General features: G+C 47.6%; 2 protein-coding genes across 5 annotated transcripts in view; both read left to right on the top strand.

The window, feature by feature from the left end:
- LOC137863566 (ubiquitin carboxyl-terminal hydrolase 12-like) overlaps positions 1–12,025 on the top strand; it is a 30,279-nt gene extending 18,254 nt beyond the window's left edge. For all 4 annotated transcript variants that reach the window (XM_068696798.1, XM_068696795.1, XM_068696797.1 and 1 more), the window contains exons 5-9: positions 733–809; positions 1,700–1,783; positions 2,427–2,624; positions 4,560–4,638; positions 9,698–12,025. In XM_068696798.1, coding sequence (XP_068552899.1) covers positions 733–809; positions 1,700–1,783; positions 2,427–2,624; positions 4,560–4,638; positions 9,698–9,799 — 540 coding nt within the window. In that variant the 3' untranslated portion in view covers positions 9,800–12,025. The remainder of the gene's footprint in view (positions 1–732; positions 810–1,699; positions 1,784–2,426; positions 2,625–4,559; positions 4,639–9,697) is intronic.
- Positions 12,026–18,428: 6,403 nt separating this feature from the next.
- LOC137863623 (G-protein coupled receptor 12-like) lies at positions 18,429–24,148 on the top strand. Its single transcript, XM_068696924.1, has 2 exons — positions 18,429–18,929; positions 19,851–24,148. Exon 2 carries the CDS (start codon positions 19,853–19,855, stop codon positions 20,984–20,986), a length of 1,134 nt encoding a protein of 377 aa, XP_068553025.1. The 5' UTR covers positions 18,429–18,929; positions 19,851–19,852; the 3' UTR covers positions 20,987–24,148.
- Positions 24,149–24,500: the final 352 nt, after the last annotated feature.

The raw sequence follows: 24,500 nt of genomic DNA, 5'->3' as shown, positions 1-24,500 counted from the left end.
CAAAGTCTAGAGTTAGAAGAGCCAGGCTACCTTCAGACCAGGAATTAGTAGTTAGCAATGTGCCATGTCTGATTTAATATTTCTAAAAAATGAAAACCCAGATGGGGAGAGAGAAAGAGAGAAGTAATTACAACTGAAATGAGTGCTCTTGGCATTTTAAATCTAAAATTATGGCTATGTGGTGAATAGAAGCTCTAAAAATGGAATTAATAAGATTCTGTCTCAAGAATTTAGAAGCTAAATGTGACTGTTCCACAAATGGAAGGATGGTTTTCCTAACTGCTAAGCCATCCCAGGATTTAATTGAAAACCCAGCTGACTGTTTCTGCATTTCCTATCAGTAGTTGCTGTTGTACTCAGAAATGCAGCAAAAAACTGTATGTGGTCTACAGAGCAGAGTGGAATACAGATAAAGCTTCTCCAACTCTGAGAGGTTAAAAACTTGGTTTTGCCAGTGAAGTAAGCCAATGTGTCTTGAAAGCTCAAGGCTTTTTTTAAAAGAAAAAAGAAAAAAAAAATCCCCTTTGGATTATGGCTGTATATCAGATTATTTCTTCACTTTTAATTTACTTCAAGAAAGAACCTGTGTGTGTGTATGTGTGTATGTATTTTTTTTTCAAATCAAAGTAGTCTGTTTGCATTGAGACCATTGCACCCTTCCAGAAGTAGTTAAAAGAAATCTGCAAGATTATAAACTGTTATGAAATATTTTTTCTTATTTTGTTTTTCAAGGTTAGTAGCAAAGATGAGGACTTTCTGGATCTGTCGGTTGATGTGGAACAAAATACATCAATTACACACTGTCTAAGGTAAATGAAAATAGTTGTGAATGGAAAAAATAACCTGCCCTTGGTTAGAGGGAAGAGCCTTGTTTATTCTTATGTGCAACATTTGAAGGCTTTGAGCTTATGGTAAAATACGTTCTGTTCAGAGTGCTGTTCATTTCATCGCCACTGGTGTTGCTGCTCATTTCTTAGTGTTTTTTAGTAATCAGTGAGTGTGGTGATTTCTTGCTGGTGTGGAAGATTGGGTTTCACTTTCTTTTATGGGGTTTTTAAGTTGTTACATAATACAGTCAGGTTTTATGAAACTAAACATATTATGTGTGGATTCGTAATATATTCCTGTTTAATATTTTTAGTGCACTTCAGTTGCCTGGTCCTGCTGTTTGAGGCAGGTGTTCTTGTTGCTGATAGAAATTTGGTCCACGTAGCTGACTGCCAAATCCGAGGCTTATCAGCTGCTAGGATACTACAAGTTGTGTATAGCAGCTAGCTTTTTAGAAGCTGATAACGGATATATAATTGCTAGGAACCGAAAGATAATCCACTTTCCCTAGTCAATGGCTAATGGTCACAGTTTGATGTTTAATGCCTGCCACATGGAGTGGCTGTCTGGAAACAAAACACGATTACCTTGTTGCTGTGTGCTACTGATCTCGTTTGACTCCTACATGGAAAGTGTGCAGTTAGTACCTTGTGGCATCGTTTCCAGATTTTGCTAGCTGAGCATTGATATTACAGCCCAAGATTGGGACAAATAGGCCTAAAACGTGTTTGGGAGATATAAGTGATGTGAATAAGAGGTTTTGTCTTGTGTGTGCTTTTTTTCATCATTATTAGCAGTAACTTTTAGCTGGTGGTCTAACTGGATATCCCTGTCTAGCTGACTTTTTTTTTTTTCACTTTCATTTCCACAGAGGGTTTAGTAATACTGAAACTCTATGCAGTGAATATAAATACTATTGTGAGCAGTGCCGCAGTAAACAGGAAGCACAGAAAAGGTAAGGTTAAAATGCTCTGGCTAATAGAAGTTCTTCTAAAGCAGGCAGCTGTTAGAGAATGCACCTTGTGAAGTCAGTAAAAAGAAAATGCAGGACTGTTTTGGTCTGTGTTTGGTGGGGAAAGGAGCAAGGAAAAGTGGGGGAACCAGGTAACTTTGTGGCAGCCTTATCAGAGAGAAATGAGATTAATTTTGTATTCCTCCCAGAAGTGCTTATATCTGGTGTTTCCAGACATCTGTGTTTTCCCCAGTTAGCATTAATCAGCTCAAAGCCACCCATCTACTTTCATTATGAATACTGTGTGCAAAAATCTTATTTCTCACCTTGTACTTTGTCCGGGTGTTCCAGCTGCTACTGATTTATTTCATCCCTTTCTTCCCATTGATATGATGAAAAAATGATGTTTTCAACTCAAACTGTTGTTCTATGTTCAGATGTCAGTTGTGTAGTTAATCTTTCAGAGGAAATGATGCCCATTCTCACCAGAATACATATGGGAAAGGCAGCCTTTAAAAAAAGCCTTCCACAAAATTTTAGATGTGTTTTAAGAGACTTCTTCATGTTAAGACTATTTTTGGACAAAGCTTTGTTCTTCAGTGATCTGCTAACACCTCTTTCTTTGTTTAACCCATTTTTGTTTCAGAATGAGAGTGAAAAAGTTGCCCATGATTCTAGCTCTGCACTTAAAAAGGTTCAAATACATGGACCAGCTGCATCGATACACCAAACTTTCCTACCGTGTAGTCTTTCCCTTGGAGCTCCGGCTCTTTAACACTTCAGGAGATGCTACAAATCCTGACAGAATGTATGACCTTGTGGCTGTAGTTGTTCACTGTGGCAGGTACGTCTTTGTGCTTTCTGGACTTTAAATGCGTCCTCTTGAAGTTTAAAATGAGTCTGTCATCCATATGCCATTTTATAATAGTATAGTGGCTGGCAATATGGGAGCATGCCAAGCTAGTTTTCCAAATGTATTAAAAAAAAAAAAAAGATGATTTGTGGGTCTTTTTCACTTTTTAACTTTTTTAAATTTTGTTTTCAGACTACACAGTCTAAGGCTTGCTTGTTTACGAGCCCTCAAATATGTTGGCAAATCAGAAAAGTTGTATCTTTGAGCTTTAGCAGAGTAAGAGCAGTCTTCCAAAAACAACAAACAAAAACCCACCGGCTTTCCAGGGAAGCCAAAGTGGGATAAGAACAAATATTGGAAAACGATTTAAAAAATAATGGTAGTTTATAGATCCTATGTTGCTTCTGGTTAAACCATTGAAGGTTTGTTTTTTTAGAAGCTGGTGCCACCACGTGGAATCAACTATGTACTGCTGTTTTTTGTTTTTTTTTAATTTACACTTTATAAAATTTCTATTGTATTTTTTAATTTGCTTTTTAAAAGCAAGGAGGAAAAATAAGCACATCTAGGAAAAAAGCTGTTATGGAATTAAATTAATATGATTGCCTTCTAGAAGTGTGAGTTTTAAAGTAATGAGTACTGTAGCACACAAATGGTGGAAATTTTTATCTCTTTGTGAGGAGCAAGACAATATTCAACACGTCAATGCTGTACAGATTTAGTATCAACACTATATAATTCTAGGTGATTTTTGTTGTACAACTGTACTATTCCTGTTTTTACCACTTTTAAGATCTCATCCTATGTCATCTTCTGTAGGCATTAATTTGCTATACCTATAGCTGCATTTATCTATACCCATTTCTTTAACTTGTTAAAACATCATTTAGATGGATTAAATGGCTTTGCTTTTTCTTCTCAAGCCTGTTGCCTTACATGGGGCTTTTAGGGGCCTGATGACTTTTCTGGTTCTAATTCTCACTGGAAGCTTACCAAAGACTTAGGATGGACTTCATTTTCTAAATATTTGCGTTTTCAGAATTTGCCTTAAATATTTTGCCTTAATTTTATTTTTTAATTGAGTCATTATAAGCAGAAGTTTCATTCTGTGACAGGTACAGTGTTTAAGTATATCAGTAATTCTAGAAGGACTAGAGAATTTCTTTTGGCTAAAGCCCCAAATATTACTTGTGTTAAATAGATCATAAATAGAAAGTAAAGATGGGGAAAAAATGTTTGTTTTTGTTTTTTTCCACTGTGGCCCTGGATTGTTCCCTGAGAATTTGAGGTTAGAGTAATAGTTTATATTTTCCCACCCATGCAGTTTCCTATTCCAAGCTGGCAACTTTTCAGGACAGTGCCTGCCTTTACTCTGTAGATCCTTCTCTCTTTGATTTAAGTCATTTTCTTGTTCCTTCCCTTCAAGGTAAGCATTCAGGATACAGGGGAGAGAATCAGACTGGAAAACTGGGAACAGGAGTTGCAGAAAGCCCATCTACAGTCAGCAATAGACTAAGCCACATTAAATAAAAAAAAAAAAAGTACAAATAAAGTATTTCAGATAAGTGCTTAATCAAATTTTTAACAGTGTTTGCAATACTCAGTGATGATTATGTGACAAAACAGTGATTGAAGTGACTGGCTTTTAATTTCAGTTTTTGAAATATATGAATGATTACCTAAAATGTTTATGGAATGGTGTATTTTGAATATATTGTATTTGGCAGGTAGCAAAGATAGAAATTTTAATTCAAGCAATTTGGTAAAGCCCAAGAATGTCAACAGTGTTATTAGGTAGTATTAGACAACATTAAAAGCTGGGAAATCTAATTCTGCCAGTAATAGCTAGAATCATGTGGGAGAGCAGCAGCCCTGCCTTTGTAAGCACAGGAGTAATAAATCTTCAATCTCTTTTTCCCCTGGCAGTGGTCCAAATCGTGGACATTATATCACCATTGTGAAGAGCCATGGCTTTTGGTTGCTGTTTGATGATGACATTGTAGAGGTAGGTGTGCTTTTACAGAGTGAAAACACTGCTGTGTAGGCAGCATCACACTCCAGCTTTGTGAAAGGTTTATTTTTATGTCTCAGATTAGCTCTTGCACCTGTGAAACAATTTCTGTAAAATCCATGCACAGAAGAATTCCGAATATTTCAGAAGTAAACTTTATTACTTAACCACTTATGCAAAGATGATGCATGTACAGAGAAGGGCAAAACAATGCAGTGGCTGTGTTGACAGCTAAGATGCAGCTAAGATACAGGGTGGTGTACAGCTGTTCAGGCTCAAATACTGCAATGGTCTTGATAAAAATCTGAAGTGCTCATATTTTAGACCACCTTCTGGGCTCCTTTTTATTGATAACTTGTTTCCTGATAGTTGCATTTCATTGCTGCATTTAAGAGCTTCTTATCTTTTTTTTTTTTCCTGTAGACATTTTTCCCCCAACAAATTCAAGTACAGAAAGTCTGTACAATAAATAAAAAAATCTTTGGAGACTGTACTAAGGTCCTGAGGATATACAGAGGTGTTTGGGCTACTGGTGATAACGTTTAAATAGTCGGTTCAAGCAAATTTTCCTTATTTATTTTTTTTTACATATTTTGGATATTAGATTTACAGGTATGTTTATCCATATATCTCACATAGTGTCAACCAAATACCACATTGTAGAACTGCTTTTTGTAAAGACAAGAGTGTACTCTTTGCTTCTGAGATCTCACAGTCAAGGTTAGGGTTAGATGCTAGGTGTCTAAACAGGTACAGTAAAACCCTGGTTTGTGTTGAGATGATGATGTAGTGTGAGCTCTCCCTTTTTTATTCTTCAGGCAGCTTTGAGCATCAGGTGTGACTTCCTGGTGATTTGAATAACTTCTCTGGCTATGAGCAGTTCTTTCCCACATTATTGTATTTTGTGGGTTTTCTTCTTCTGTCATGGCAGAAGTACATAATTATGTGTCAGCTCATTTTGAAAGTGATGCTCAATTTAAAATTTTTAAATGCAAATATTCACTGTCATTTTCATCCAGGAGATAAACTTGGCATTTTAAAAAGTAATGTAAAATAACTATCGTGTTGTTCTATAAATGTTTTGAATGAGTCATATCTATGTTGTATCCTAACTTTCAGGTCAAATCAGAATTTATATAATCCACAAATATCATTGGCACTTTTATAGCTGTGCCAAACAGAGCTTTTAAACATGTTGTCTGTTACTGGATAGTAAGTTCAAGGAGCTGGCACAAGCTAGAATGTAGTTCCTCTCTCCTGAATAGATATGTCTTTTTTTTTTAAGTTGCTTTTCTAACTTAGATCATGGCTTTTTAAATCTCACCTTTTTTCACAGTTCATTTTAAAAGCTGTAGAAATAAAGCTCCTTCATCTGAAACTTCTGCTTTTTGTGGTTATCACGGTTCTGTGAGTTTTCAGAGTCCTGAATAGGATTCGGAGTGTGGCCCTGAGCTGTAGCGCTCCCCCTGCCCCAGCTGCAGATCTGGGACTTTTAAGATTCCTCTTCCTGCTTGAAGGCTGTCTGTTTGCAGGTGTTGTTTTCTATGAAACTGAGGCTTTGCTTTTCCTGCCCATGGAGGGCACAAAGACTTGCACAAGAGTTTTACATACAAGCTACGTGAGGTCTTTGACCCTTTCCAATCAAGTGTTGCTCCTTGGGCTGCTCTGAAGCGTGTAGCATGGGCATTCTTGCTGGTTTTGTCTCAAGGGCTCTTACTGTCCTGCTCCTGCCTCCTAAAAGCATGATAAAGGTGAAGCTTAACTCTCAGCTCCCTCTACGTACAAAGCACCACCCTTTCCCTTTCCTCAGCCTTCCAGAAGTCACCTGGATTTCTGGAGATTCAGTGATCAAGAAGAACAGGGTAGTGCAGACTGCTTTTCCTTTGCCGTTGCTACAGGCTTCTGGAAGAAGTAGCTGCAGTTTTGCTCATCTGTTCTTGCTCTCCCCAATTAGTCATCAACTCCTGAGAATTAGTTCCTTTCTGGGGCTGTAGGCTATTCACTGAAAAAAACGAAGTAAAGCTGAAACGACTTTTGTCAGCTCCATCTGCTGCCTTAAAGGGATTTAACAATCTACTCTGAGCTTAACCAAGTACTGTTTTCAAGCTGCTTGTGATTGTTCTTACAGTGCCACTGCAGGAAGTACGTTGCTCTGTATGGCACTTCAGAGGTTGGCCTCAAAAACTGAGCGGCAAAAAAGAAGAGAAGCCCCTAACCCTCAAATCTCCCAAAACATGAATTCTGGAGGAGTTTCTGTTTTTAGGGCTCGCTACAGGAGCCTCCTACTCTTCAGAGACTCTCGGAATATGAAAGCAGTTTTCTTTTAAGCTTTGGAGACTTCACATTTTGAGTGAGAACCGGCTACGTAGCCAAATGGGTATTAGTCAGCAGGCGTCAGAAGATGGGGCCAAGGTCTTTGTACCCATATACAAATATTGCAGCTAAAAGAGAATGCAGGAGAAAGTTTTTTTTGCCCTTAAACTTTAAACTGCATTAATGCAGTTTAAAAGATTTGTTGTGCATTTGATATGAATTAATAGCTCTGAAGTATCAATAGGAAGTAGCTTATTCTTATTACCCACTAAATGTCATAAACGGTGGAGGCATGTTTATCTGTTTGGGTTTGGTTGGGAGGCCAACTTCCAATTAAATTGGAGATAAATAATAAGCAAACATACTACAGCATATGTGAAAAGGAACCGCATCAAATCCAGGAGGTAACTCAGTCCAAATGGGATGCTTTGCCAAGGAAAATTAATTGAGAAACCTGAGTAAATGATCTCTGGCGGGTTTGGCACATCGTCGTTAGAGAGCTAAGTGATGCATCACAGTGATGTGTACCTGAAACAGAGGGAGAAGCGTCCATTCAGGGAGTTCTCCAAATTCAGAACAGAGCAAGAATGATTGCGTGTCTTCTCTTAAATATCTGTTCACAGACTTGCAGGATTCAGTTGAGTGCTGTGGATGGTAAGTAAGGAAGATGCAGTTTGGGGAACCAGAAATGATCAAAAGATATTTAAGCTCAGTTGACAGGAGAAAAAAAAAAAAAAAAGCCAAGTGAAGCTACAGAATCCTAAAATTAGTTGTGAAACCATCAACCAGTTGCTATAAAGCTGCAACCAGGTAAAACTTTGCTGTCCACAACATACACGGCTAGCTAGGATGGGAAGAATAAAGTCTATATAACCCTCTTTCATTTCTACTTTGTTTTCTGTGGATAGTGGAATCTAAAAAGGAAGCTGTTTTTGCCATGATAACACTAAAAATATCTGTAGGATGAATTAATCTATGTAAAACATTTGAGTTGCATTCAGAATGAGTAGTAGTGGAAATAGACTTGATTGCACGGCAAAGTAGTTGGCACTTAAAATAAAATGTTTGAGTTGTCAGCTAAATATATTACAAGGACTAGAAAATGTTCTTTTGCTATCTTTCTATTAAAGCATGTATCTAACAATTTGAAGTAGACATTATTTTAGTGAACCATGTGAAAAGGCAAATGCCGTTAGCGTAGGCTTTCAGCTTCTGTGAAGTCCAGAAATGGAGGGGGGGAGAGAGAAAGAGCCAAAATATGTTTTATCTCTCTCCCCCTTCCCCAGATTTTAACAGTAAATGTTTAACAAAACTATTCAAGAGAGACTTTTCCGCTGCCTAGTCTTGTGGTCAATGTAACTTCTGGAAACTTAAGCACCAAATGCAAGAAAAATGTCTTCAGATAGGCTGGGAAAAGGGTGGCCTGAGCTTGTGGGTTGTTTGGCAGCGCCACTTCGAGCAAGCAATGCTTTTGTGCTTGCTGGTGATGCTGAAGTCTGTTCGGTGAGCAACAATTTAGCACGCTGCCAAATGGATTCTGTAGCCGAGGAGGCTCCTTGATGCAGTCATTGCGTGGTCCCTTTCTCTTAAAATGTAGGTGCAGCTTGATCTCTGCTACTCCCTTTCGAGATTAAAGCAGACATGTTCGACCCAGAGACTCGTATTCTATGTGCTTCTTTGCTTCCTCAGTTCTAGTCCTTGGGAAATAAAAATATTTTTTTTAAAAAAAAAGCTTTTTTTTCTTTATTTTACTTTAGACCACTCTCCCCTTGGTCTTCCTCAACAAGTTCAGGCTACAGCCTCTCATCTTTGAATCCGGAGTCCATCTTTTTAAAATCCTAAAACGAGTGTGGAGTGCTGAGCAGCACAGGCCACTGGGAGTGTTTTATTTCAGTGCTTCAATCTCTGCACTTGTTCTCCACTGACTGCAGGATCCAAGTCAGTGATGTGAAGCCAGTCGTTCTCAGGAGCTGAATCAGCGTGGTAGAACTTGCATCTTTAAAAGCCCTTTAAAATGCCCTCCAGACATTTAAAGTATTTCACAACTCTAAGCAGAAGCAAGCCATTTAATTCTATTAATATGGCAAATAAGTTATTTCTCTTAGAGCACAGATCTTGTGATAACATTCCAGCAGGCTTTGTACCAGCAAATCCAAAGGAAGAAAAGCTCTCATAAGACCAGGGGATTACAACTGGGTGTGATCCACAGATTTCATGGTATAGTTAACCAGTGGCACTTGCAGGACTTCTGTGTGTAAGAGGGTCACAAGAACCTGAAATGTTAAATCTGCTCAAGAAGGGCCTTACGTGCTCCCAACTATGCAAAATCTTTCTTTGCTAATCATTGACTGCTTTTTTTTTTTTTTTTTCATTTACATTACAGACCTATGGTCAGGAAAGGTAACTCCGATCTGAATGAAAAGGCAAATAAAAATGTCATGAAATATTTTAAGGATGATTTTAATTCCCTCTTTTTACGGTCCAGCTTAAGAGTGCACCGCTTCAGAGAGGAATTATTTTCTGTTGATTCACTTATTTGCAATAGTGAATAAGTTAACAAGTGGAGAAAATATTTTGGTGTGTTTTGTTGTTTTCAATTATATTTAAGTATCATTGTACTAATACTGTGTGGCTCTCCAGCATCACTGCTGAGAGCTGGAAAATAACAATTTTATTTGTGAAAAGAGTTCTTAAAGTGGTGTTTGACTGAGACTAATTTCTGCCTCTCGTTAATTTCCAGAAAATTGATGCCCAGGCCATTGAAGAGTTCTATGGGTTAACATCAGACATTTCCAAAAACTCAGAGTCTGGATATATCCTCTTCTACCAGTCAAGAGACTAAGACAAAAGATATGTATGTATAAAAAGAAAAAAGGGATCAAGATATGTCCAAGTGGAACATATTTGTGACAGCAGAAGCAGTTCCTCATTGTTGCTGTAGGACCAGGACAGATCCAGCAGGGCGAATAAAGGTTTCTCTCTGCCATTTCTTGGAGGATTAGTGCTGACTGCCGTAACAAGAAGAGCTTTTGCTCCAGTTTTCTTTCTGGGCTTTTTTTACGTGCTATCTTCCAAAATCTGTGTTACCTCTACTTGAAACCTGGCTGCTTATTTGTTCATGAACTGAAGAAGAGTTTTAAAAGTAGCATTGTAGAATTTTTACCATTTAATGTTGGCCTGAGGCTATACCTTGGTTTCTATCGTCGTTTTTCTGTATTTTAGCAGAATGATTTCAATATTCAGTGTCAGCTGAAGGCATATTTTAGGATATGAACAGCAGCTGGTTGCTGGATATTTTTGGTGACTCAGACTTGAGAAGCAGTACAAAGCTAAGACATATTGGAAATGTCAAGTCTGTAATTTTTTTTAAAAAACAGACAAAAAAACCTCTGACTGCAGCATTGTAAATTCCCCATTATGCATTACCTTGGTTTTAGATAACACTAACGGCACTGCTTCTTTCTGCATTTTTATTTTTACTGTTCTGTCTCTTCTTCAGAAGGTATAGGGCTATCCACACTCAGCCGAATGTTCGTTTTTGCTTTGAAGCAGAAGTTTTGACTCAGAGCCTCATTGCTGCAGATTTAAGGGGAGCAAAAAAGCAGTTATGTGTTGAAGAATGTCTGGCAACCAGTTGCTGTAGAAAGTTTAAAGTTACAGCATTTCTTGGAGCTATTGCATAAACCGAAAGTGCCCTCTTTCTGAAACAGGATCTGTTCAACATTTCATTCAATACGTAGTAAACTGATGCAACTAGCATTTTGAATCTATGCTAATACACAGAAACAGCACTAATTGTGAAGGCTTAACCAAGGGAAGCATTATTTACCAAACTAACCCAGTTGTTCTTCACAATAATGATTATGTAAGAAGGAAAACCAGCCAACCAGCTCAGACATGGCCTTGCTACGTGTTCCTCGTCGTCTGTTGGTAACATTTGCACCGATCTGGGAATCATAACCCCCCTAAAAATGCTTCTGATTGTCTTACCTCTATAGGCCTTGCTTAACAGGGGAAATTGTTAGTCTTTTGAAGACTGAAATTAAGTAATTATCCGTTACGTGTGTATATATTATAATCTCAAGGATAACTAGAAAGAAAAGACTACGGGAGTTTGTATGAAATCTCTGAAAAACATATGTAATTTTCTTTCTGAAAAGTCCTGTTACTGTGCCAAAGCTTGTCGCAGCTGGCTCTAAACTACCAGTGGAAATTAATATTTTCCTTCCTTCATCTTGTTAGATAACACCAGAGCTGTCCTCTTTGTGTCTGTTTCCAGTATGGCCGTTCATGGTGTATATCAGTGGTTGTTGTTCCTGAGGACATTTAACTTATGCAATTCCATGGCTTGTACAGGATAGAAGAGTTTTTACCAAAATATTGTCCTCAGGAAAACAGCAATCCGCAAATGTTTTCTTGTGGTGGCTGTACGTATTTGTTTCTCCTTACCATGACCAGAAGCATAATGTTAGCAGTTAACTTCTCTTCAAAATGCAAACCAGTTATTGCCGTCGGATTCCAGCTTAGTACAGGTTCCATTCTCTTCGCACATCTTCTCCAGAAAATAAAAAGTATGGACATTTTTAAATTATTTTTTATTATACAGAGTACTGTCATTTTAAGAGACATTGAATAACAGCAAGCATCCTTGTCATCTTGTTCCTGTTGTGTGGAAAACTGTTCCTGGCTACGAGTCTTCTCCCCTTGTTCCCATTACAAGCCGTGAGTCCTCTCCTGGTGGCGCTAGCAGAAGCCTGTCATCAGAAAGTCTTGCAAAAAATAAAAAAGAGCACTGAGTTAAAAATAATCTAAACAGTAAATACAAAAATTAATGTAGTACACTAGACATGTATTTTGTATATCTGGTGATACATTTTTACAAATACCTGATTGAGAGAGAATATTGAAAGATATATACTATAGATTAAAAACTGTTAAAAGTGCACTTTTGCTACAGATTTATAAGGAAACTAAAAGGAATTAAGTTGGAAGAGAATGGTGTGATATTACTTCTGTATAATAAATGACCCCACCTGTCTCCAATAAAGGTCACGTATGATCAAACGCACATGGCCCAAGTGTTTTTCCTTGAATTGCAATCCAAGGCAGAAGCAAAAGTAATTGCTTAGTCACTCTCCTTAGCTTCTCTCTCTGTGTTGGCTGGCTGAGTGATTCTGACCGCTGTGTTTTTGTGCATATAACCTGTGCGGGAGCAGCTTAAACTAAAGAGAACTGAATAATTCATTGTAGATTACAGGCAGTGTGCTGGTAAACGAAGGAGCCTCTCCCCAGAGCCTTTTCCCCTGACACCCACCCTGTCCCTGCTATTTTCCCTAGTCCGTTCTGCAGCCCCTGCAGCAGCTCCACCATCACCTTTCCCTCTGATTTCTTTCCATTCTCCCTCCTTTACCCCTTGCTGTTGGACTCCGTAAGACTTTGTTGCAAATGTTATCTGACTGATCTGGAACAGAGACATTTGAAAAGCAAAAATAGTACTACATGCTTGGAGCCTTTCAGGTTCATCGCGGGACAGGTCTGTTTCTGTGTCAGCCGCTTCTGCACAGGAAAAACTCGATTCAGGGCTGCTCCCGTGTGCAGGAATTCACGGGACTAAGTCAGAATGCAGCAGAGGCAAATGAGGTTCCAAAGTGACAGCTGCTCTGTGAAAGCACCTTTTAGACTCAAAATACTCTCTGGTCCTTGTCCTGCTGGGCCGAATGTTAGTAATAAATAAATAGAGCTGATTTTTACTCTGGGGAAGGTGGGTTTAGCTCCAAGCACCAGGGCAGGATGGCTGCTAGGATTCGGGGGCTGCTTCTGTCTCCTTCTCCCCGAGGGATGCTTGCACCTGCACTGACCCTCAGGGCCTCCTCCAGAGCATCGTGCTGGGGTGGGGTGAAGCCCACCCCGTGCCCATCGCCTTGTTTGTGGGCTGTGTTTGTGCTCAGCGTGTTCAGTGACCAGCAGGAGTTTCTAAAGTCACCGTGCCAGCTCAGCTTAGGGTAAATTTAAAGCAAATCGCATGTGATTGCTGCAAGAAAGAAAATAGACTAACACAGGCCCCTGAGACAAATAAAACCTTCCCATTGTAGTCCTCAGCGTTCATCAAAAGGAAGCGATCCCCTGGAACACAATTAATTTGTGGCATGTGAAGCCCTGCTGTCGTTGCACTAATTAACCTTCAGGCAGCCTGCCGTGCTCGAGCCTGAAAGCAGCCACCAGCTGGGATTAGAGGCCCGTAGGTGATAATCCAGAGTACAAAAGGTTAAAAACGAGGCAGGACTGGGTGGGATAACACGCGGGCCATCTCGTGTTTTCCTTCTGAAAGATGGTTTCACCCTTTCTGCCTCCCGGTCTCCTGTGGTCAGAGGGGACAGGGAGGAAAGCGAAGGGTTTGGGGAGCTCGCTGCAGCCTTCAGAGGCTCTGTCGGATGGAGAAGCCGCTTTGAAACCTTTTGCCCTCCAGCAGGGAGGCTACGGAGGGTCCTGCCTCAGGTGTCAACAGCTTCTGGGGCTTCAGGGTCCCCTTGTGTCCTGGTTGACCCCCAGAAGCCGCCGTGCTGAGGGAAGCAGAGGGCCGGGACAGGGGTAGCTCAGGAACCCCGAGAGGAGGAGCCGGACCTGAAGGCCAGGCTAATAAAAAATGGTGAAGGCCCCAAAATATCGGGTCCCCAAAGGTATTACTCTGGATATGTTGGCCCAAATTAACTGAGGGCAAAATGTTTTTGGTGCCATGAGGCCGGGAATCGCCTGTGACACCCGGATCCAGCAAAGCGGGGGCAAGGATTGTGCTGCCGTTTGTCTGAGAAACTCGGAGGGCCCTGGCGGGGTGTTGTGGTGGCTGCCAGGGCTGTAGGGCCTGGGTTTATCAGGGATGAGGATGAGGATGAGGATGAGGATGAGGATGAGGATGAGGATGAGGATGAGGATGAGGATGAGGATGAGGATGAGGGAGGGGCTCCAGCCTGCGGCCAGGGCAGGCCTCAGGCTGCTCCCCACCAGCAGCCCTCGGCCAGGATGGAAACAAATAGCTGGGTTGCCTCTCTCTAGGCACAAAAGCAAAGAGCAGGCAGGTTTCAGTGGGAGCTGAGTAACTTCGCCTGTAATTAAGTTTCCTAATTAGCACTCTATTAGTGCATTTGTTTCCTTCAGCACGAAAGCAGCCTGCATGTACTGCAACAAGGCAACAAGGCAGCGGAGAGCAGGGACCGTGTCCTCACGCTCTGTTTTGCCTGAATTTCCTCCTTCCACGTGGAAAAATGGGAAGAGAAGGGCAGGGAAGGGCGGGGAAGGGCGGGGAAGGGCAGGGAAGCCCCGCTGTGCGCGGACATTGTGCCCATCAGCAGTTTGGAGCAGAGGGTTGGGATCTCAGAGGTAAAACCTCCGGCTGCAATGTGCCATTGCCAAAACACCCGCCCCATTGCAGAGCTCCTCCAGGTCCCTCTGCTTCCAAGCTCGCACCAGCAAACCCTCAGCACCTCCCGGCAAACCGCGCGAGGACGCGGTGGTGGTGAAGGATGTGTTATTCTTGGCAACGCTTCCACCCCCCTCCTTTTTTTTTTTTTTTTTTTTTTTTTTATGTTAAACTGTTCATTTTCAGATTTTGAGTCACAATATTTCTGCAAGCAAAAGAGCATGAGTTTGGAAAGAATCCAGTTTATTCCTTCAAACTTCTCTGCAACTGCTTCAGTTCGGATTGGGGCCGCCTGGCCGAGTCCCCCGCTGGCTGTGCCAGGTCCCTGGGTGTCCCCCAAAAGCTGGGGACAAGGGGTGGGGTGAAGATCACTGCATGGGTTAGTGCAAAGCCGAAATATTTTCGTTGCCTTATCCCTATTTAAGTAAAGATCCAAATGGGGATTTTACCCTTACTCACCTGGGTTCTGGAGGATGGAACTAGAGCGAGCACAAAACTAATGGTGAATTTTGGGGGTGTCTCGATTTTTTGAGCCCAAGACCCAGCAGAAAGCTGAGCTCTGCTCTTGCTGGCGTTTCCCGTTCACCCCCCGGTGGGAAGAGGCCCATTAAGGAATTTGGGAGAACAAGTTTTTGGGCTCTCCTTCCCAGCTGTCTGAGCCAGGCGCTGCCAGCAGGTTACACAGCAGTGACTCGGGGAGGGCAGAACTCCCATGCGGGCTGGAAACCACATTATCTCCTTCTTTCCAAGCTAAAAATACCTTCCAACAAAGCACCAAACCTCTCCGAAATAACCCATCTGAAGCAGCGGGATCCAGTTTCGGGCTCTCCGGAGGCCGCAGCGTGGCGGTAATTAGAGCGGTGCCGCCTGCGGTCCCGGGGGACGTGTCCTTCCTCGAAGCAGCGCTGGCGAGGAGATGAGCTTCAAGAAACCCGCTGTGCTGAAAGGGCTCAGCCGAGGGGGGCTGCAGATGAGAGCTTCCTCCGTGCCAGCGGTGGTCGTGCCCCAAAGGGGAAGGGAAGAGGCGGGCAGGAAGGTGCTCTCCATGGCCGCGAGCATCCTCGCTGGGAGGACCCACAGCCACCTCATGCCTGGCCACACGTCGCTCCTCGAGTTTATTCCGCTCTCTGCAACTGCAAAAACCCTCCTGAAGGTGTTTTTTTTTTTTTTAATCATTATTTTTCTTCCAAGGGAGAGAAAAAAAATAAAATAATTTGCTTCCCCCCTCCTCTCTTTCCCTGAGCGTGTTTAATCGCTTGCAAGTTAGTCATATTCCTAAGAAAAGAAAACGTGGCGTGACGGTGAGCGGCAGCTCCTGAAGAACAGGCGCTAATTATATCCCAGCCCTGAAAAAAATAACACGCTGGGCTGGCGGAGCGGGGAGGGAGCCCGGCTTGTGCAAGCAGCTGGGATTTCCAATGCCTTGCAGCACCGAGCAGCCGCTCTCCTGCCCCGCAGACCCTCCTCTCCTTCCTCCCCCGAGGGCCGAGGCTGCAGGCTGGGGGCAGCACACCTGCAGAGAGCTCTGGGGTCTCCAAAAAGCCACCTGGAAAGGTTTGAAGGATGAAAGGCTTGGCAGCGAGCTCAGCAAGGCTGCCTCACCTGCATCCTCCCAGCACGTGGCACCTGCCCCTGGTCAGCACATTCGCCGCCCTATTTCCAGTTAACCAGGCAGGCAGTCCCAACAGCCCCTGAGCCTTGGGGTGAAATCCACTGAATTTCTCTCGATTTGTGGTGAGCGGGTGCTCCCGTCCCCTGGCTCGGTGCCCACAAGCACGCAGGGATGCTCCCCTGGACTGGGCTGGGTTTATTTCTCACAGATCATGGGGGTGCTTTTCCCTGGGCTGGGTTTTGTTTTCTGAAAAAAAAAAAAAAAAAAAAAGAGTGGATAAAAATATCCCCCGGTTCGCTCGGCTGCACCTCTGGGAGACGCCGCTGGGCTTGGCTGTTTTAGGAAGCCGTTTGCCTCCCGTGCATTGCAAGAAAATAATAATAAAATAAATGGATGGAGAAAGCCCTGATGGGGAGTTTTTTCATCTTTCACCTGGCCGCAGGCGGTCCTGGCCTCAGGGATTTGGGACTGGGTTTAACCCCTGGGGTTCAGCGATGGTTTGGGTGCATCTCCCACTCCCCACAGGGCAGAGGACGAGGACCCGGCTGTCCCCTCTGGGGTCGTGGGTCTTGGGGTGCAGGGATGGGGGCACCCTGCAAGAAGGACCTGGGACAGACCCCCACAAGGCAGACGGGGACCCCATCCCATCCCAAGGGAGCGAGGGTCGAGCTCTGGGAGCAGCTGCGATGGAGCAGCCCACAGGCATTTTGCTGGGTTGGGTTAAGGGGACACATCCTCGTCAAGAAATAAACCCCCAAAATAATGGAAAGCTCCCCAAAATGAGCTCTCTGCAATACCTTGAGCGCTGCAGGCTCAGCTCTGCTGTCACCGTGCTTGCATCTCGTTTCTCCCAGCAGGATTTGGGATGGGGAAGGGATGCTCCTGCCAGAAACACGAGGGATGGGGAAGGGATGCTCCTGCCCGAAACCCGTGCCACGAGGCACTGTGGGGAGAGGGCTCGGGGTGTGAAACTGTGCCAGAGAGTTACGTGCGAGGGGAGCTCAGCCTGGAATCGCTCGTGGCTGGGTTTTCTCCGTCACACGAAGTGATTAGGGTAACGAAGGGATCCTCGCCCCGCCGCGCCGTCTCTATAGCAACCCCAGCCTGTTCCTGTGAACCAAGTGACTCATCAAACACAGCTACGGCGCGATCGGGGGCCAGGATCGTGACTTTGGCTCCGACAAGAGAGCTGACCTTTGTGGGGAGGGGAAAAAAGAAAAAATAAAAACAAAAAAATGAAGGGAAGTGGCGGAAAGGTGGATGGAAGGGGCAGCCCCCCACTGCCATCCCATCCCGTCCCGTCCCGTCCCATCCCATCCCATCCCATCCCATCCCATCCCATCCCATCCCATCTACTGTGCCACATCGGGTTGGTGTTAATTGGCCATTATCACGAATATTTACCCTAATATTTTTATAATTTATCTCCCCTGCAGGCTTGCAGAGTTTCCTATAGCTATAGGATCAAGGCCAAGGTGAAGCAGTCACTGATGGGGCAGCCGGGCACAGCACCCGATACACCACGAGAGGTGAGGGAAATTAAGCAAAAGCCCTTTTTTTCTAGAAAAATGCCCCACGCTGACATGGCCTGTCCCCAAACACACGCTGTGGGGGCTGCGTCCCCATGTGCTGGCAGTGGGCTCCTGTCCCTGTGCACGCAGCAGTGGGGTCGTGTCCCCTTTTTGGGGTGCTGGGGTCATGTCCCTGGGGGTGCCGGTGAAAACGCCGGGCACTGGCACCTCAGTTATCATCCTCTACAGATGGAGGAGGGTAGAAATTGGGTGGTTTATCTCACGGGTTTGTCCCTTGCTCGATGCCAGCCACTGTTTTTAATGGAAAAAGTGCAACCCCTAAGCCAGGATGTGCCCCCAGGTAGGGCTGTGGGTGTGATGTGCCCCCCAGGGGGATTTAGGGTGGTTTGGGGCTGCTGTGGGGCTGGCACCCAGCTGCCCGCATGGGGCTGTGCTGGAGGGGCTGAAGGGACGGGGAGGTCCCAGCCGAGCACCGCGGGGTTTGGGGCGAGCTGAGCCCCGTTTGGGTGCGCATGGGGTGGGCGAGGGGACCGCTGCTCAGAGCAGAGGCCACTCGGGACCCCCGGGAGCCTCCCCAGTTTCCCCTTGTGTGGTCTCAGCCTGACGGGGAGCCCGTCTGCTCCTAACAGCAGTGGCTGGAGGCGGCCGAAGCCCCCGCTCCCAGCGGAGTGTCACGGTGTCCCTGCACCCCGGCGGCTGCGTGCCCGTGGTGGCACCGCACTCACTGCGCCGCGTAGCTCCAGCCCGCGAGATAGGGGGCTGAGAGCATCAGGTTATGAAACCAGCACCAGAGGGGGAGAAGTGGGGTCAGAGAGAGCCCACCCCAAAGACGCAGCTCCCTTTGGGAACGACAGAGCCCTTGGGAGATAACCGTGCCTTCGGGCTCTGCGTCTCGCCAGGCTGCTTGGCTCCCACGGGGAGCAGCTGCAGCACGCCGCCTCGCTCCCCGCTCGGCATCCCCACATCCCTGGGCACCGGGTGGGGAAAAAACCCACACGGCCTGGCCTCCCCTGGGGGCTGTGACCCCTGCAGGCCTCTACACCGAGCCCTGACCTTGGGGAGCCGCTTGGGGCACGCGGGAGGGGCGTGCGTGCGCGGGTGCGCGGCCCCTCGTGCCGGCGGGCGCGCGCGTGGCGGCGGAGCGGGGAGCCAGCCTCGTTGTTATTCTGCTCACAGCCGCTCTGATTCACAGGCTTGGATCATGAATGCAAGTGAAGACTTTGACGTCAGAGTTGAGATTTATCAGCAGATCCAATGGGGCAGGAATATTAAGTGCGAGGCGATGCCAGCTACCTACCAACGTTATTAGCGATGCTCGCCGAGGAATGAGGCTCAACACCGAGGGCTGGAAGGAGCGGGAGGGGGAAAAATAAAAACGGGGGCAAACGAGCTGATCCTCCAGCCTTAGAGCCAGGTAAGGCGACAGCCCCGGGCTGGGATGGGAAGGGAAAGGGCGATGCTGGCGGGGGGCTGGCGGCGGGCAGAGCCCCCCAGGGCCAGGGGGGCTCCGCAGGGGCACGGTGGGCACCGAGCAGGGCAGGAGCCGGCGGTGGGGGCTGCAGGAACCTGGGGGGGGGACGCCCTGCGGCGGCATCTTGCGAGGGAGGAGAAGGCAGGAGGGAAGGAGAAAGTTAACGCAGGCTGTCCCCAGCCGCTGCCTTCTCCTTTCATCAGCGGCGCCGCATCCATGCGAGGGCTGGCCTATTAATAGCAGCGGCTTTTACTCGCCAAAAAAAAAAAAAAAAAAGGAAAGAAAAGGGTGGGGGATGGGGGGCTTTGCGCTAAAAACGGGTGACAAAAAGGTGGCCGTGCCCTGGGGAGGGAGCGGTGGGGTGCTGAACCCCCCCCCCCACACACACACACATACACAGGCACCCCGCAGAGGGGATTGGGGGGGGGGGACATGGGGATGGGGACGGGGACGGGGATGGGGACAGGGATGGGGATGGGGATGGGGATGGAGACAGGGATGGGGATGGGATGAAGACAAGGATAGAGACAGGGACGGGGACAGGGACGGGGACGGAGATGGGGACGGGGACGGAGATGGGGACGGGGACGGGGACGGGGACGGGGACGGGGATGGGGATGGGGATGGGGATGGGGATGGGGATGGGGATGGGGATGGGGATGGGGACAGGAAGGGGGGGCAGAGGAGGGGATGGGCATGGGATGCGGAGCAGGGGACGGCGGGGGGGAGCCGAGAAGAAGCCCGGTGCCCCCCCGGGGAGGCTGCGGGAGGCTGCCGGGTGCCGGGCTCCGCTGCGGGGGGGCTCCACCGGAGCCGGTCCGTGCGCCCCCCGCGCTGACCGCCGGCCTGTCCCTCTCTCCCCAGCGATGCTGCACGGCCCCGGCGCCCTGGGGGGGCCGTGGCAGCCCCCGCAGCAGCAGCAGCAGCGGCTCCCGGGGCTCGGCACCGCCTCGGTGCCCAGCGCCTGGCCCTCGGCGGCGGCGGCGGCGGCGGCGGCTGCGGGGGGGGGCCCGGTCCCGGCGACCCCGGGAGGCGGCGGAGGAGGAGGCGACGGCGACGGCGGCGGAGGAGGAGCAGGAGGAGGGGGGGCCCCGGCCGGGGGCGGCGTGGGGGGCCCGGTGAGCCCTTGGGACATCGCTCTGTGCGCCACGGGCACGGCGGTGGCGGCGGAGAACGCGCTGGTGCTGGCGGTGCTGTTCTACACGCCCAGCCTGCGGGCTCCCACCTTCGTGCTGATCGGCAGCCTGGCGCTGGCCGACCTGCTGGCCGGGCTGGGGCTGGTGGGCAACTTCGCCGTGCGCTACCTGCTGCGGCCCCCCAGCGAGGCGGCGGAGCTGGGGGCGGCGGGGCTGCTGCTGGCCGCCTTCTCCGCCTCGGTCTGCAGCCTGCTGGCCATCACGGTGGACCGCTACCTGTCCCTCTACAACGCGCTCACCTACCACAGCGAGCGCACCCTGGGCTTCACCTGCGCCACGGTGCTGCTGATGTGGGCCCTGTGCCTGGGCGTGGGGCTGCTGCCGCTGCTGGGCTGGAACTGCCTGCGGGAGCCCAGCGCCTGCAGCGTGCTGCGCCCCGTCACCAAGGACAACGCGGCCGTGCTGGCCGTGGCCTTCCTGCTGCTCTTCGCCCTGATGCTGCAGCTCTACCTGCAGATCTGCAAGATCGCCTTCCGGCACGCCCAGCAGATCGCCGTGCAGCACCAGTTCATCGCCACGGCGCAGGCCACCTCCACCCGCAAAGGGCTCTCCACGCTCTCGCTCATCCTCGGCACCTTCGCCCTGTGCTGGATCCCCCTGGCCATCTACTCGCTGGTGGCCGACTCCAGCTACCCCGCCGTCTACACCTACTCCCTGGCGCTGCCCGCCACCTGCAACTCCCTCATCAACCCCATCATCTACGCCTTCCGCAACCCCGACATCCAGAAGTCGCTCTGGCTGGCCTGCTGCGGCTGCGTCCCCTCCGCCTTCTCCTCCAGGCCAAGGACGTCCAGCGACGTGTGAGGAGCTCCCTCGCTCGCCTCTTCTTCCTCCTCCTCCTTTTCCCCTCCACCATCCACGTTTCCCACCGGGAGGAGCCCCCCCCACCTTGTCCCCCCAGCCCCGGCCTGCGCATCTCGCTCCATGGGCAGGTGGCCAGAAGGGAAAGAGGAAAAAAGGGGAAGGAAAAAAAAAAAAAAAAAAAGAGGAAAAAAAAATTAAAAAAAAAAAAAGGAGGAGGGAGGTGGAGAGTGGAGAAAGCAAAGAACGATAATGGTTTCCTTTAGAAATGTTATTTTCGTACACATTTTATTTTTGATTTAAAAACACAAAACACCAAAAAAAAAAAAAAAAAAAGAAGGAAAGAGGATCTCCGTACGATGGATGGCGTTTGTCTCGTCTCGGGTAAGGAGGCAGCGGGCTCGGTGGTCCTGCCGCCCCCCCGGGGCCACGAGTGGGGGACGGCTTTGGGAGCATGGGGGGGGCGAGCCCCATGTGTGTGGGGTGGGGGGGCCCCAAAATCAGGTGTTGCTCTGCTATGCAATAACGGGGGGGGCTGCTCTGGCTGGGAAGGGGCAGCCCCGGAGAAGCACAGGGAGTTGGAGGGGGGTGGATGGGGCCGGGGGGGGGCATGGTGCCTCCATGGGATCTTCAAAGGACTTGTGGGGCTGAAGGCACTTTAGGGGTTGCCTCTATTTTGGGCTGCTGCAGGGCTGATGGCGGTGGGGGCACCCAAGGAACCCACCCCCCAAAAAAAAAAAAAAAAAAAAGGTGATTTTTGGCCCAGCTCCCCCCCCCCCCAGGCTGGCTTCCACTCTGCTTTGCACAGGGATGGGGGGGTCGCATCCCAAAAGGGATCCAGGCTTGCTCAGGTCCCATAGAGGGCTGGGCAGAGAGCACGGAGCTGCCCGTGGGCACCAGCCGATCCGCTGGGGCAGGACAGGATTTGTCCCATGCTGTGGGGGGGTCACAGCCACCCGACAGCACCGTGTGTCTGTCCGGGTCCAGCCCCACAAAGCCAAGTGCGTGAAAAAGCAGCTGAGAGCGTCCAAAGCATGGACGGGGCTTGAACTTGTTTTCTACCTTTCAGAAGTGGCCACTCTCCTTTTTATTTTTCCTTTTCTTTTCTTTTTTTTCTTTCTTCTTTTTTTTTTTTTTCCCCCTCATTTCCTTTCTAAACACCTTGGGCAATGGGCAGGAGGTACAGTGTCGACTCAGTATGCATATAAAAGTTAATATATATATATTTATACAGAGTTATATATAAAAGAGTAACCTAGCTATATGTACACACCGTTCTCTGCTCCTTTCCTCTCCGCTGGTTTCTGTAACTGCAGCCGGGTCCCTGCAGCTCCTTGGTGTGAGCACCCAACGCAGAGTTAGTTTTAACCACTTTTGAAGCATTGTGAATATTTTGGAAATGTTTTTCTACACGCTGCTCTGGAAGGCAGCATTCGTTTCCCATTTTGTATTTCTGAGTGAGATGCAGCACGAGCTCAGCAGCTCTGGGCACACCTCGGCATGCCCACAGTTGTGTTTTCTTGTGTATCCTACGCTCACTGGTGGAAACAGGGTAAGGTGAGAGGAGGAAAGAACAGGGTAAAAAGAAATAGGGTGAGGTGAGGAGGAAGGTGAAGGGGCCTGAGGTAACGCGGTGTGCACTGGGGTGTGGAAATCTCTGACCATTTCACTGCACCTTCCTTTCGGTGTTGTTATTTTATTTATTTATTTTTTTCCCCCAAAGAACATCTTTCACTGGAGAAAGGTTTGAGTGGGGATGTTGGGCATCGGTGAGGGCACCGGGCTGCTTTGCTGGCTGTTGGGGCCCCCTTCTGTTGGCCGTCAGCACCAACCCTCCCAAGCCAGCAAAGCTGCACGAGGGGTGGGAAACAAGGCGGGCACCCTTCGGTGCTGGTTTTGGGGCACAGTCAGCACAGAAAAAACACAGAAATGTGGTACCCTAAGGATTTCGGTCCTGATACGACAGCCACAATTTGCTCATCTCAAAAAAAAAAGGCGTTTTAGTTGAACCTGGCGTAACAGCCCCAGAAACCATTACTGTTCTTGGTGGGGGACAAAGTACCTCTTTCTTGTCAAAGCATCACGTCTGGGGGGGGTGTCTCTAAAAATGATCTTGATAATCATTTGTATTGATGTGTACTGACCAGCATCAAGCGCTTGCTTCCTTGTCAACAACTAATCAGCAGCTACCTTTGATTGTCAGGAGTAATTGTTCGATGCACATGGTGTCCCCTTGCAACTCCTCTCATTCACGCGCGACTTTTTCTCGGGGCGAGGTGGCCGTGCTGCTGCTAACAGCTCCGTCTCTGCCATCTGCACCACTTCTGTTAAAAGTCCCATTGCTTTTTGCAAAATCGCTGAGAGCTGCCCTGCCCCTGCCCTGGCCACCCGCAGACCTGAGCCTTCCCACTCCTGCTGGAAAACTTTGCAACACGGAGCATTGCGGAGATAAAGGAGATGTTCAGCAGAGCCGGCCCACATCACAACGGGTGGCCCACCACTCCTCTGCCCCTGCATTTGGGGGATGTGAATTTTGGGGGCTGTGAATGGGGGTTGTCCCCAGCTCCAAGCCCAGCAATGGCTTAGCAAAGCCAGGTCCCTCCGGCTGCGCTTGCCAACCCATCGGCTTGGGCTACAAATGACTGTCATAAGGAAAAGGATCTTAAGGCCAGCCAAAAAACGCTGTAGGATAAAGCACTGGAGAGGCTGAGGACAGAAGTAATCACCTTTGTAAACTCTGCTTGGTGTCAATTGTGTCTAAACCAAGGTTGTTCCTTTGCTGTTCCTTCCCCTCTCATCACATCTGCTTTCCCAGCAACGAGGACGCTTCAGAGCAATCAGGACAGCAAATTATTTTGATGTAACTGTTTTAACTTGACTGGGAGAGTTGATCTCAAAGGAAAATGTGCAGTTACCGTTCGGTCATGGTAAAGTCAAGCCCCTACGACGCACTTTATGAGCGAGTGAAAGCAAATCAATGCTGTTATTGCACTGTATCTCTATTGTGTATAATATTATACATTCATCTGTAAGAGTAATTTATTTTTCTTACTGTAAATAAAACTGTTAAAGTGGTTTGTCAAGAGGCTATCCAAAAACGGGGGGAGAGGGTGTTAAAATAAACACATTTGAAGACCTGGGCTCCTGGCCCAGGTATGTGCCAAACCGCGTGTGTCTGTGTCTTCATTTCAGCTGAACCCAGGCTACTACAGGTTTACGCTTTCCCTGACCTGGGCTCAGGCAATTTGGGGCAGATTGGGTGGGTTTTGGGCAAAGGGCACCCCCGGGTCACGCATCCCTTTGGAGCCTTCAGCAAAGCCTCCGGGACAGAGGCTTTTCCAGCAGAAGGACATCCTCTGCCATCTAATTACCCAGGCGGTCAGGGATTACATACCCTTGGGAATTAATAGATCTTTGAGAGCTGGTTTCTCTAAAATAAGGGTTACAGAGATATCACAGCTTTGAGCCGCTTCCTCTGCCCCTGGCCTCTAATAGAAATCCGAGCATCACGGGGCCG

This window comes from Anas acuta, chromosome 13, assembly GCF_963932015.1.
Source record: "Anas acuta chromosome 13, bAnaAcu1.1, whole genome shotgun sequence".
In the NCBI taxonomy this organism is placed as follows: Eukaryota; Metazoa; Chordata; class Aves; order Anseriformes; family Anatidae; genus Anas; species Anas acuta.
The sequence above is the reverse complement of the archived record's forward strand: the minus strand, read 5'-3'. Positions and strand labels throughout refer to the sequence as shown.